A 12,253-nucleotide genomic window follows, 5' to 3' on the forward strand; every position below is an offset into this window, starting at 1 on the left:
TCTGCGCTGGAGTTGGGCCGAATTGGCAGGCGACTTCAGCCGAGTTCCATCCATGGCCCAAGGGGGAATGTGGGAGGGAGGCAGTGATGACTGTTTGAGGAGATGGTGCGGGTTGGTTCATGTCTGGTCCGCCTCGCAGCATGAATGTCCTTGAGGATCCTTCGCTGAAAGGGGATGAAATTGCCGGTCTTAGCCAACAGGATCGCGCTGGACGCTCCACTAAGGTCGGCTTTGATGCCTACGATGCCTGTGTTGATTGATGGTTTGAGATATCCTGGGAGGTGGCGGGTGGCAGCGTCATCAGTCGGGGATGATGGCACAGGGGGGGATCTGCCGTTCGGCGCAACGATTCTGCCGTGTTTGCTTGCCAGAAGGATCGTGAAGATGTTTGCTCCGAGAAGCTCGATGAAGAAATGCGCATCATGAAGTTGATCAAACGTCAATCCTCCAAAAGTTCAGCAGAGTTTCGGCGACTCGGAGAAAATCAGAAAAAAAGACCAAGCAGTGCCCTTTGAGCGCAGAATTGACTTTCTCGCAGCAACAGGGGCCTTGAGCAGAAAAAGCTGGCAGCTCCAGGGGATGGATGCCCTGTCTTCTTGGCCGGGAGATCACCTACTCATTGGCTTTTGCGGCTGCTTATCTCATCTAATCAGCCCCTGAGTGACTAAGACACAGAGCAACTACTGAGCAGCGACTGACTCTTACAACTTCATCGACAGAAACATGTTTCTCGACGTGACTCGCCATGTTGCATCCTCAACGCCTCTTTGCACGACACGTCGATCATGAAGCCTTCGCCATCTTCACCTTACACCAGCGATGCGGGAATTGTCGCTATGTGTCGGGACGAAAGACAACGCTGGCGACATACCGGATTCACCGCTGGGAGGCGAGGTTCTGCGACACCAACCACGACATTCCTGCCTGTTGGACATGGATGAATGGGCAAAGTCGCATTTTCCAGGGGCCACCTGCAGCTGACGTACAGAGTACCTACTCTTCGCTTTATCCCGCAGCCCCTGCTCATTCAATGTGGCCCAGGTCAGCTCATTGACTCTCGCAGTTTCACTGAGGGCTTCTAAGCGATGCATCGAGTGAAGCCATCGCCGAAGACGCCAACACGCCAAGGAACTATACACACATGGATGCGGTATCTGCCTCGAAGGCAATCATGTTCAAGCTGTACAACTCGGCGAAGTCCACAAATTGACCGCAGCCGGTTGATGGCAGGTCCACGGCCACGAAGCAATTGAGACAGGCAGTATGTTCAGCTGGGTTCAAGTGAACACCACCAACACTTGTCGACAGCAATCGAAATGCTTGGGAATGGCAGCGCGATACCATCAGAACCAGCCTCATTTCCAATAATCTATTCGAATCAATGTGTTTTCTCTCGTCGGAGTGCCCGCTGTCGCTTGTTGCTTCTTCGTCGTCCGGAGATCCGGAAAGCATGCAGTAGCCGCAGTTCCAATACCGCCGGCTGCCTTTGGAACTCCCGGGGAACGCAGAAATGCTGGCTGGGCATCTACGAGATCGCACACAAGCTCTAGCAGCTGATCGTATTAGATGCTGTGTGAGGACGCATCGGTGCCGATACCTCGATCTCAAGAGACCAGCGCTTCGTGGCCAGCGACGAGGCGGTGAGGTCAGTTCGGCCCCATCTCCGACCGGGCATCTTGCGAAGGCATGGCTTCACTGAGTCTCTGTCGAAAGAATTATGATGGAAACCCTCCTCGAAATGAATCAGTTGGTGACCGTACTGGCGAGGTCTTGCACACCGACTGCCAATTTCCGTCTCTTCCGACGCCGTCCCGTCGTCGAAACTGATTCCTCTTCAAGCTAGTTTGCCCGGAGCTTCCTCCGCCATTGCGATGTCCAACAGGACCCCGCCATTGGATGCCCGCCCAGGCGACGGTCTCGATCGAGCGATTGAGCCGGCCGTGGAGGCTTGCGGCGCGCAACTGACAAGGTTCAAGACATGCGCCAATTAGTGCCGATGTGCGCGCTCGGTGGAATCATGCCATGTCTCTGCTGCATTCCAACTGCTGGCAGACATCTCACGATTGGCCACCACGCACATCGAGCAGGCCATACTATGCCGCTTCCGTCCTCACCTGCTTGCGACTTCTCCAATCCTATCAACCTGTCACATCGCTACTGTTGGAGCTGTTGGAGCTCAGAACACTTGTTCGTCGCGATCCTTCTCTGTCTTGCAGACACCTCATTGGGCCAGACTATCGACCGCCACTTCTGCCACCGTCCAAACTCACCGGTCCGAGATGGGGCCCGCCCTGGACCTTTTCCGCTGTCATCTGCAAATCATTTGTGTCAGTGACCTGGCTCCTGGGACCGCAATGCCTGCAGATGACAGCCCGGGGTGGTGGTCAATCACCGCCTGTTCCTCCCATCGGCCCCTCTTCATGAGTCGCTCAGGAAAGGGTCCTCCCGGCCCCGGCCAACTGTCTAATCAAAGACATGGCTGTGCGGGGAAGAAAGAGATGTCGATAGCGTGATATTTCTGCTCACCTCACCGATCGCCAGACCAGAGCCGCAGTCCGTCACACCTGGACCTGACTAGACCTGCGTACAACGGCACCTCTTTACCTACACGCGTTGCTGTAATTGCGAGACTCGGAAGCTTGTCGACATGGCGGCGCTTCAGGCTGATGTTGTAGAGCCCGACGACTTCAACGACAACGACTCGGCCGTGGGCGATACCAATGTGCGAATCTCACTGCCTGTGGGCTCGGCGAAGGTACTGACGGGTGGGACAGGACGGGACCTCGACAACGGCGAGCTTGAACAGCTCGATCCTGGACTATCGCAAGGAGAACGGCCGCACCTATCACAGGTTCCGAGATGGAAGTGAGTAGTCCGGCAGGATGGGCAAGGAGTCAGCTGATTGTGATCGAGAGTACCACTTCCCCAATGATGAAGAAGAGAACGAGCGACTAGGTATTGACGATCCCGCCTCGAGCCTGTTGCAAGGCAGCGTATTGACATCGTCTTGAGACCTTCAACATCACATCTTCTACCTCTCTTTTGACGGTCTTCTTGGCCTGTCCCCTCCCAATAAAGCCGAAGCCAATCCGGGACGCGTTCTTGACCTTGGAACGGGGACGGGTATCTGGGCCATGGACTACGGGGATGAGCATCCAGGCTCCGAGGTGGGCAATCCAGCAGCGCCCTCTTCAATACGATCTGACCCGAGTTTGTAGGTCATTGGTGTCGATCTCTCTCCGACGCAGCCGAAGTTGTATGTGCTATTGAGACCTCACTTTCCGGTCTCCGCTAACATCTTCCAGCGTCCCGCCAAACGTCAAGTTCGAGATCGACGATATCGAAGACAGCTGGACCTACTCCCGCCCCTTTGACTACATCCACTCCCGGATGATGAACTCGTCCATCTCTAAATGGGAAGAATACTTGCGCCAATGCTACGAGTAAATGCCCCCCCTCCCTGTCTCCAACATCTGACCCCCAAAATCTCACACGGCCCCCGCAGAAACCTCAACCCGGGCGGCTACCTCGAGCTCCAGGAATTCGGCCTGCCCCTCTCCGACGACGGCACCCTGACCCCGGACCACGCCCTCCACAAGTCGATGGCCCTGCTGGGCGAGGCCGCGGCAAAGATGGACCACGCCTTCATCGAGCTCAGCACCCTCAAGCCCATGATGGAGGCCGCAGGCTTTGTCGACGTCGCCGAGATCTGCTTCAAGTGGCCCAGCAACACCTGGCCGCGCCACGCAAAGTTCAAGGAGCTCGGCGCGTGGAACTACGACAACATCACCACCGGGCTGCAGGGGTTCCTGATGGCGTTCCTGACGAGGGGCCTCGCGTGGAAGGCGGATGAAGTGAATGTGCTCGCCGCGCAGACGAGGAAGGATGTTGGGGATCGGAGCATTCATGCGTACTGGCCCATGTGAGTGTGTCTTCCCTTGTTATGGTGGTTGGTGCTGACTTTAGCAGGATCGTGGTGTACGGCAGGAAGCCGTAGTGAGGATCCGCCGAGCCGGGAGACGGGGCCGGGTGGAGTTCTCCTTCCCGGACGGGCCCATGCTTTCGGGGCCAACCCACTAGTTCACGAGAGAAATTTTAACAAGAAGCGATTTCACGATGAAGTTTTTTCCCACTCACCCAGCTCTAGCCCTACCGCTCCACTTGGCTCTTGGTCCCTCGCACGCCTGCCATCGTCAACAATCAATATCTCGCAGGCCTTGCTAGCTCAATCGGTAGAGCGTGAGACTCTTAATCTCAAGGTTGCGGGTTCGACCCCCGCGTGAGGCTCAATTCCTCCCTCCTGCTTTCTTTTTGTCAGTCTGAGTCTTCAGGTCCAAGTATCACGCTCTTCTTCCACATTTTTGAGTGGTGTAAGTCTTGTTGATAGTCATTATTGTTTGTTAATTCCAACCGCCTGCTTATTCTACATATGAAAATCAGACAAAAGACCACACCAGATAGGTATCCTACACAAAAGACGAAGAAACCAGGCCCGCTCATAATCCTTTCGTCATGACCCTCCTGAACACCGTAACTAACCAGCCACAAACATCCCGCACGCGGACAGAAGCATTGCGACACCGCGCCGCCACGTCCCTGACCACCACCACCGTATCCCTCTCCACCTTGCTCAACCTGTCCCTCACCACCTCCGCCACCGCCTCCTCCTCCTCTTCCTTCTCCGTCTCCTCCGGGCCCTCCACATCATCGACATCGTTCTCAACCCCGCGGTACTCAAAGTACTCGCTCCACTCCGGGTCCGCCAGCAGCGCCGCGGCCACCTCCCGCTCGACCGGCAGGCTGAACTCGGTGCCCTCGTCCGCGCCCGCGGGCGCCCCGTTGACGCGCGCCGGGTACGTCACGAACATGCCCGTCTGCACGCTCTCGAAGAGCCAGCGGAACGCGTACGGCGCGCCGAAGCCGAAGTCCGCCTCGCAGGGGCGCGTGTCGCGCCAGTCCGTGAAGAGCGTCGTCATCGGGTGGAAGGCGTCGCCGCGGATGAAGAGCGTCGTCTTGTCGCGGATCGGCGCGAGGGAGGCTAGCATCGCGTTGACGTAGTCTTGAGTCACCGTGTTGGTGAGCTGGCGGATGTACCTGAAATCGCATTATTAGCAAATCTTTCAAACATCAGACAGAGGGAAAGAAGAACGTACCATGCCAACTTCCAAAACGGCGCCGAGGAAATCACCTCCTCCCCGCTCATCGTCGGCACCACGCTCTGGAAGCTGACGGCCACCGACATGAAGTTACTCTGGATCCGCGCCGGCACAACCGGGTCCCGGAACCGCGGACGCATATTGACCGCCTCGCCCCAGATCAGCGCCTCCTTCAGGTCCGGCTCGTACAGCGCCGCCTTGTGCTTCGACAGCACGCGCCAGATGTGCGCCGTGTACGCGTCGTAGCTCGAGATCCACCTGCCCTCCTCGCCGTCCTCATCCGGCGGGGCGGCGAGCTTCTTGAGCTTCGCCATCTTGCTCTTGGGCAAGTGGAAGAGCAGCCGCTTCGAAGGGCGGTACGCGGCGTTGCGCTCGGGTGCCGCGCTGGGGCCGTCGACCTGCTGCGACGCCGGGAGGTCGGGCTTCGTGGTGAGGGAGAAGTCGAGGCAGGCGGGGTCCCAGGCGGGGAACTTGGGCGCGGAGCCGGTGCCGCGGGCGGCCCAGATGGCGTTGCAGTTCTCGGCGAGCTGGTGCAGCTGGCCGGACCAGGCCATGATGTCGCCCGAGAAGTGGTGGTGGTGCATCATGAAGACCATGCCGCCGGGGATGAAGGTGGCCTTGTAGGCGGCGGCCTTGGGCCGGCTCGTCCAGTGGGACTCGGGGCACTGGCCGCCCTTGAAGGGGTGGACGGACCACGTCTTGGGGTCGCCGAGGGCTTTTGAGGAGAAGTGCTGCCTCTCGAGGTCCGCGAAGGTGGGGTACTTCTTGTTCTTGCCGGTGGCGGCGGTGTTGTCAAGACATTGGACGTGGAACTCGACGGTGTCTTCTCTCTTCTTGTGCCAGCAGAGCCCGGAGCCGGAGGGGTGTTTTGTAAGGACGCCGGGGAGCTGGCGGACCTGGGAGAGAGTCCTCTCGAGGCCGGCCTTGAGGACTGTGATGAGCTCGGACTGGGAGTCTGGGGTGGCGGAGGGGAGCTTGAAGAAGAGGACGTAGTTGCACCAGAGCTGGCCGGATAGGTAGTCCAGCGTGGAGAGGGGGAAGATTTCTTCTTCTGGGTCTGATTCCCAGTTGGTAGGGTGGAGGTGGTGCACTTCTACCCGCGCCATGGTTGATGATGGTAGTATGGGGTAGTGCAATGGCCTTACACGAAGATGTAACAATGTAGGAGATATGTGGGAGAGGAAGAGAGAATGCTTCTTCTTGGGGGGAATCAAAGAATCGAGGAGAGCAATGGATTCTTGTCTACATCCTTCAGACATCCTACTTACACGTCGGCCTCGAGGGAGTCATATATGGTTCTCACCTCGGGGATGGGAACCAAATTCCTTCCCGTCAGATGGCTGCCTTCCTTCCTCGCCCCTCCCCATCCTGCGCCGCCATCACCGTGGAGGCGGTGTTAGCATCAGTGCCAGTGACAGCGTTCCTCCGCCCATTCCCGGCACCATCATCGCTCGTCTTGGTCTAGATAGGATGTGATGTTTGGGGGCCATCACATCTTGGACTCCTCCTCCAAGTACCAGACTCTTCTTAGTGGTAGATATGCGTTTGCCGTAAACGGTAACTGCGTCGTTGAGTGAACGAACGGGAGGAGCGCCTCTACCCCCGGCCACCCTCCTCCCCCATGCCACATCCACATGGTCCAGCCAGCCACGGCGCGGCACCAGGCGTATCTTAGCGGAGTCCCATCACAAACCTTCGCAGTTTCGGTAACTCGGGGAAGAGGCCTACTCTCAAAAGTGGCCTCAAGCGAGAAGAAGATACATGAGCTGAGGCAGGTAGGTAGGTAGTCAGGATTTGGGGGTCTGTGACTCAAGGTGCGTGTGAGGCGTATGTATGGTGGAGGTGGAGGGTCCTTCCGTACGGCTCAGCCGATGAAGAACAAAAGGACGGCCGAGAGAACTTGCGCCGTTGCGAAGCAGGAAACCAGATGCCAGGAGGATCCAGGTACCTTTTCGAAAAGAAGGCAATCACACCGAGACTGTAGAATGTGTGTGGGTTTGGGGTTGGGCCTACACTGTTTACGGACGTAATTATCGTTTTTGGGCTATCTCGCACGCAAGAAAAAACGCTGTTGGTTCCTCGTCACAACGCCAATTGGCTGGGAAAGCCTCATCCTCCTGCGAGAATTACAGAAATGTCGAGATGGCGGCCGTGGAGCCCCATTGGTCGCAAGGCTGCGTTACACACACCCTTCCCTCCCCTCCATCCATCCCCCTGCCACAGCCAGCGCGCGGGTGTGGAGGCGATGATGGAACAGGTGCCTAGCTCCGGATTCCACTGCGGCACGACTTTCTTGGGTTTTTTGATAGAGCGGAAGGCTATTGAGAGAGAGGCCTTGGTGGTAGGGTGGGATGGGGAGTGCATTTTCCTAATGAGGAAACACACGAAGCAGTCCCCTCTCGCTCATAGGCAGGAATGGCACTGCGAATGATTGATTCCTCAGCTAACTTGACCCTTGCGATGAGGATGAGAAAGATGGAGGAGTGGGGTTTCGCTCGCCGGGGTCTGATTCCCAAATTCCCACAACCACCATGCGCCTTTTCCCCGTTGACATCGTCCTGACGCCTGGGCTACCGGCCGGGGGAACCGTTTTCGCTGCCTGCCGGTGCTGCGGCTCAAGCCATCTTTTGACAGCGCCGAGCCGAAAAAAAAAAAACAAAAGTCGATAAATGAGGCTTGCTGGGGGGGCCGTTTCCGGTGAGTGTGAGTGCACGTGGGGAACACTGTTGCGCCCAGAAACAGAGAGCGGATGAGTGAGAAAGTGGATGACGAGCGAATGCCGAGAAATGTTCATTGGCAGCGAGGCGATGCTGCCGCTGAAGAAGGAATCGGGTCCCTACCTACCCCTCCCCTCCTCCGCCTCCCTGTCAACAATCAATAACGGCTCCATCCCGACTCACCGGCCGCTCAGCCTTACGAGGACCTGGCGAGCGCTTGTGGTGTGTAGTGAGTGGTGTGCGGCCCTCGGCGTCCTCATTGGCTTCGTCGGGGTCATCATTCCATCCTTCAAATGTCGCGGCGTCGTCTCCGTGTCGCTTGGCTTTCCGCGCCTCTTGCGCCGCTTCGGTTTGCCTAAACGGGGGGTTTCGCCTATCGCCGCGCGGGCGGGGGGGAGGCGGAATGATGAGATAAAGACATTGTCTCAAGAGCCGTGGGCTAGCGATGCCGGAGAGGCACGGAGAGGCACGGCAGACCGGTGGAAAGTCCGACGGCGGGAGAGAACAAAAAGTGTCGCTGCCTCTCTCCGGTTCTTGGAGTTTCGGCCGTGATAGACACAGACAGATGATGTCGCTATCAGCCTAGCGGTGCCTGGAATATCCAGTTCGGTGGAATCCTGTAGTAAGCTGACGTAGGGTTCCAATGTCACACACTCTGGTCTTTTTCTGGGTCATTCCCAGCGGCCGATCAACACCCACTCAGACTCGCTCCAGGCTTACAGTACTTTACCCAAGGCGGCGGTGCTGGGAATGGGGATGGTGGGATGCATCATGGAGGGGCCCGCCTGGACTGGCCAGGCAGCATCGCGCGTAGCTGCATCGAATCGCATGCATTTCTTTTCGCCCATCACGTTACACCAAGATCTTCCAGCTCCCAGGACTTTGGGAGAGAAGAAGGACGGTTTCCTTTGTTCTCTCGACACTGTAGAGAGAGAGACATGACTCTTCGCATCCCGCTTGATTGGAAAGCTCGTACAGAGTAGTGCTGACACCCCCTGATTTCCATCGCATCACACGTCCTTGGAATGCGACACTCAGCCTTACGAGACTCAGGGTCTCTCTGTCACTCTCTCGCTCATCCCTGGATCCCTGCTTTGGTTCAGTCATCATTGCTGACATCGCCACGGCAGGCTGCTTCAGGCACCTGGGCACAGGGTCGTAGAGATGGATTTCCTTCGCCTCAGTTCGTGATTCTAAAGTCGTCGGAACTCCGAAAGGGCAGTGTGATTGATCCTTCCGTGGTGTGCTGTAAAAAAAGAATTCGTGGTATCATTTCTATCTCATCCTAACAAGTTAATGTACGGCTCAGGCCACTTGCCCATCAGTAACGGCCGGTCTCCCAGGCGTCCGCCCACCGGCGCCAGAATCCTCAACTTGCGCTTCTCCTTGTCAATGTCGGCGACGTAGACGTAGCCCATGATGTTCGACGTTCGAATCGTCTCGGGGCTGTCCCTAACTGAGGCGTACACGACGGGCAGCGTCCAATGCGCCATTAGCTGGGACGAGTCCACCCGCGTGAGGCCGTCGTCCGCACCACCGTACGTAGAGTCTGCAAAGTGTCAGTTGAACCTTTGCATTACCGCCGGATCTTGAAGCAAACTCACTGTCGCCTAGGCGGTATATCGTCAGGCTATCAAAGTCGACTTGCTGCGTCGCAGGACTCAATGTCCGACCGACTGTGCCGAAAAAGTACTCCTTGATCGATGCCTCGCAGACTTGCTGCATGAAACCCTCATCTCTCTCGGCTACACCTTCGGACTTGTCCAGGAGCACAATGCTGTACGGTTCGCCCAGACTCGTCTTCTCGGATGCAAATCTCTTTTGGACTTCTGCATTCAACGAAGCCGATCCCAACACAAGGATGATGTTCGCTGGATGCCGTTAGCTCGATCCAAACCCCACCTCGCGTGATATTTCTTCTTTGCATACCTGACAACTCCTCCACAACATGAGCAAACAAATCCAAGCCAGAGGTGCTCTTCTCACTGATCCCAAACGTATCGATAATCATCCCCGCGCTCTTAGCCTCGGGATCCTGCGCGAAACGCGAGGTAACAGTAGCCGCCATCTTGCTGACGAGCTGCTTATATTTCCTCGGATCCTCCTCCGCCCTCGCGTGTCCGTAGTAGTAGACCAGCGGCAGCTTGACCGGCACCTGACTCGGCCCGCTCGTCGGCGTGGTCCCCCACCCATCAACAGCCTCGACGTCCAGCACGCTCCCCACAACGGCGGCGCTCAGCGTCCCCGGCAGGCTCAGCATGCCCTCCTTGGGGTCCGTGTTCACCACGATCGGCTGCGCGCCGACCCTCGTCGCGTAGCTCGCCAGCGTCCTGCACAACGTCGTCTTGCCCGCCGTCGGGGCGCCGCAGACGGCGATGCGGGGGCCCTCGCGGCGCTCGGCGGCGGCGCGCTGGCGCATGGCGGTGAGCTGGAAGTGCAGGTTCAGGTACGCGTTCGCGGGGTTGTCTTGCGGCTGGTGATACTCGGCGAGGAACTCGGCGGCGGGGCTGCTGCCCTCGATCTCGAACTCGCATCCTTGCAGCGTGAGGATCTTGGATTTCGTGCCGGAGAAGGTGTAGAGATGGTGCAGGGCCAGCTCGGTGCCGTCCTTCTCTGCGGTGCCGGAGAGGAGTTTGAAGGTGAGGTCGGTGCCGAAGGAGACTTCGAAGCGCCATTCCCAAAAGGGCTGGAGTCTGATTGTGCGGGTTTGGGATGCGTTGGCCGGCTGCTGTTCGTGGTGTTGCCTCCGTCAGTATGGGTTCGTGCCTTTGTATTCAGGCTTTAGAGAGGGTGTGTGAAAAGGGACCGTACCGGCGCTGCCAGCTGGCCCAGACCCGGAATCGACATGCTGGACTATCTGACGGTCATCGAGGGGATGCTGGTATTAGCTGTGGTGGTCGTCGGTGACGGAGCGGTTTCGACGTGCAAGGTGCAAGTTGGATGGAGAATCAACGAGTCGCGTGGAACTGTTCTGGACGCACCCACACACTGCTGGGAGCTGCTTGACATCACAAGTTTCCTTTCAGGCTGGCCCGTGCGGGAGCTTCAGCGGGGGTTTATTTGGCGGGGCTCCTCCGATTTTCAGGGCGCTAGCGTTCCTGCATCAGCGCATTCTCTGTAGACAAAGATAAGATAAGACTCCGTACCTGAGATATCACTCCTATAGGTATCTTGACATAACATCCCAGCCAACAATACCAACTCAAAGTAAGTCAATGACTGGTGACGGGCAAAATCCAATCCACTGAATCGCAGCAAAAGTCTAGAATCCAGCACATCTCCAAGGGTGCACCCTCGCTCCCGCGTCAAGCAGCTCGGAAAACTCCGTCTCGGTCTCACATTCCCCCGCGCCAACCAATCATAGCGCCTCTCACCTGCGTCTCTTTGCCAATTACGCAAGCCCCCACGTCCCCTCCAAGCTCCGCCACGCCCACCGGTTCCTCGCTGCCTGGCCTGCCTTGCCTTGCCTCCTCAGTGGCGCTCTGCGACCGGCCATATGCGCTGCTCACCTGCTGACCTTGCGACGGCCACTCGGACGCCGGAGGCCCCAGACGTCACCTTACCTACCTTATTTCGCCCGCGCCTCCGAACCCTTTATCGCCTTCGCAAACTCCGCGCAGACTCTCGAATACAACATACAACCTTCAACAACACCAAATCTTCACACCGCATCTCGAAAGACAGTTGCGAACGTCTGAAATGTGTTCCGCAGACATCTTCCTCGGCCTCTTGGCCCTGCTCTTCCCCCCTCTACCCGGTACGTTTTCTCCCCGCATCAGACGATGCTTGCACCAGAGGAACAGCTAGCTAACAATGAATCTGCAGTCTGGGTGAAGCGCGGCATCTGCTCCGCCGACTCCATGATCAACATCCTCCTCTGCCTCCTCGGCTACGTACGTCTTCAGTCCTCCCAATCACCCAACTCCCCCGAAACTAACACCCCGTCCCAGATCCCCGGCCTCATCCACGCCTGGTACATCATCGCCAAGTTCCCCGAGCCAGACTACGAGTACGAGTCCCTTCCCCAGCAGGACCGCGAGGGCGGCCGCGTGACGTACGTCTTCGTCCACGGCAACGGCAACGGAAACGCCCCGCACACCCGCCAGCCCCAGCAGCAGCCGCGGCCCTCGCACCACCAGCAGGGCGCCAACGTCACCTACGGCACCACGAACAACAACAACGCCGGCGGCTCCAGACAGCAGCCCCAGGGCGGCGCCGGCGAGGGCAGCAGCGACGGCGCCGTGCCGCCCAGCTACGCCCAGGCCGTCGCGGGCGACAACAAGATTCAGACGAGAGATTAGAGGCGCTCGGTCGTGGACACTAGACGCAGGGTGTTGGTCTATACATCTGCTGGCTGCATCCGTCACTGTTTCTTGGGTT

At 57.9% G+C, this 12,253-nt stretch overlaps 4 protein-coding genes across 4 annotated transcripts; 2 read left to right on the forward strand and 2 right to left on the reverse strand.

Annotated features, from left to right (window-relative positions):
- Positions 1–2,647: 2,647 nt before the first annotated feature.
- CGGC5_v016200 (Secondary metabolism regulator LAE1) lies at positions 2,648–3,997 on the forward strand (the record flags this gene model as incomplete). Its single annotated transcript, XM_032020283.1, has 8 exons — positions 2,648–2,722; positions 2,775–2,865; positions 2,914–2,955; positions 3,013–3,167; positions 3,219–3,256; positions 3,306–3,443; positions 3,506–3,922; positions 3,970–3,997. 8 exons carry the CDS (start codon positions 2,648–2,650, stop codon positions 3,995–3,997), a joined length of 984 nt encoding a protein of 327 aa, XP_031882619.1.
- A 499-nt stretch (positions 3,998–4,496) lies between these two features.
- On the reverse strand, positions 4,497–6,262 carry CGGC5_v016201 (Acyltransferase BOA11; the record flags this gene model as incomplete). The annotated part of the gene is made up of 2 exons (XM_032020282.1): positions 4,497–5,094; positions 5,154–6,262. The coding sequence occupies 2 exons, from the start codon at positions 6,260–6,262 to the stop codon at positions 4,497–4,499; spliced, it is 1,707 nt and encodes a 568-aa protein (XP_031882622.1).
- Positions 6,263–9,153: 2,891 nt separating this feature from the next.
- Positions 9,154–10,720, reverse strand: CLP1 (mRNA cleavage and polyadenylation factor CLP1; the record flags this gene model as incomplete). Its single annotated transcript, XM_032020281.1, has 4 exons — positions 9,154–9,422; positions 9,478–9,744; positions 9,803–10,601; positions 10,685–10,720. The coding sequence occupies 4 exons, from the start codon at positions 10,718–10,720 to the stop codon at positions 9,154–9,156; spliced, it is 1,371 nt and encodes a 456-aa protein (XP_031882621.1).
- An 852-nt stretch (positions 10,721–11,572) lies between these two features.
- On the forward strand, positions 11,573–12,174 carry pmp3-0 (Plasma membrane proteolipid 3; the record flags this gene model as incomplete). The annotated part of the gene is made up of 3 exons (XM_032020279.1): positions 11,573–11,630; positions 11,699–11,766; positions 11,824–12,174. 3 exons carry the CDS (start codon positions 11,573–11,575, stop codon positions 12,172–12,174), a joined length of 477 nt encoding a protein of 158 aa, XP_031882609.1.
- Between the last annotated feature and the right edge of the window lie 79 nt (positions 12,175–12,253).

Source organism: Colletotrichum fructicola, assembly GCF_000319635.2.
Source record: "Colletotrichum fructicola Nara gc5 chromosome Unknown KSG_Nara_v1_contig10, whole genome shotgun sequence".
Lineage (NCBI taxonomy): Eukaryota > Fungi > Ascomycota > Sordariomycetes > Glomerellales > Glomerellaceae > Colletotrichum > Colletotrichum fructicola.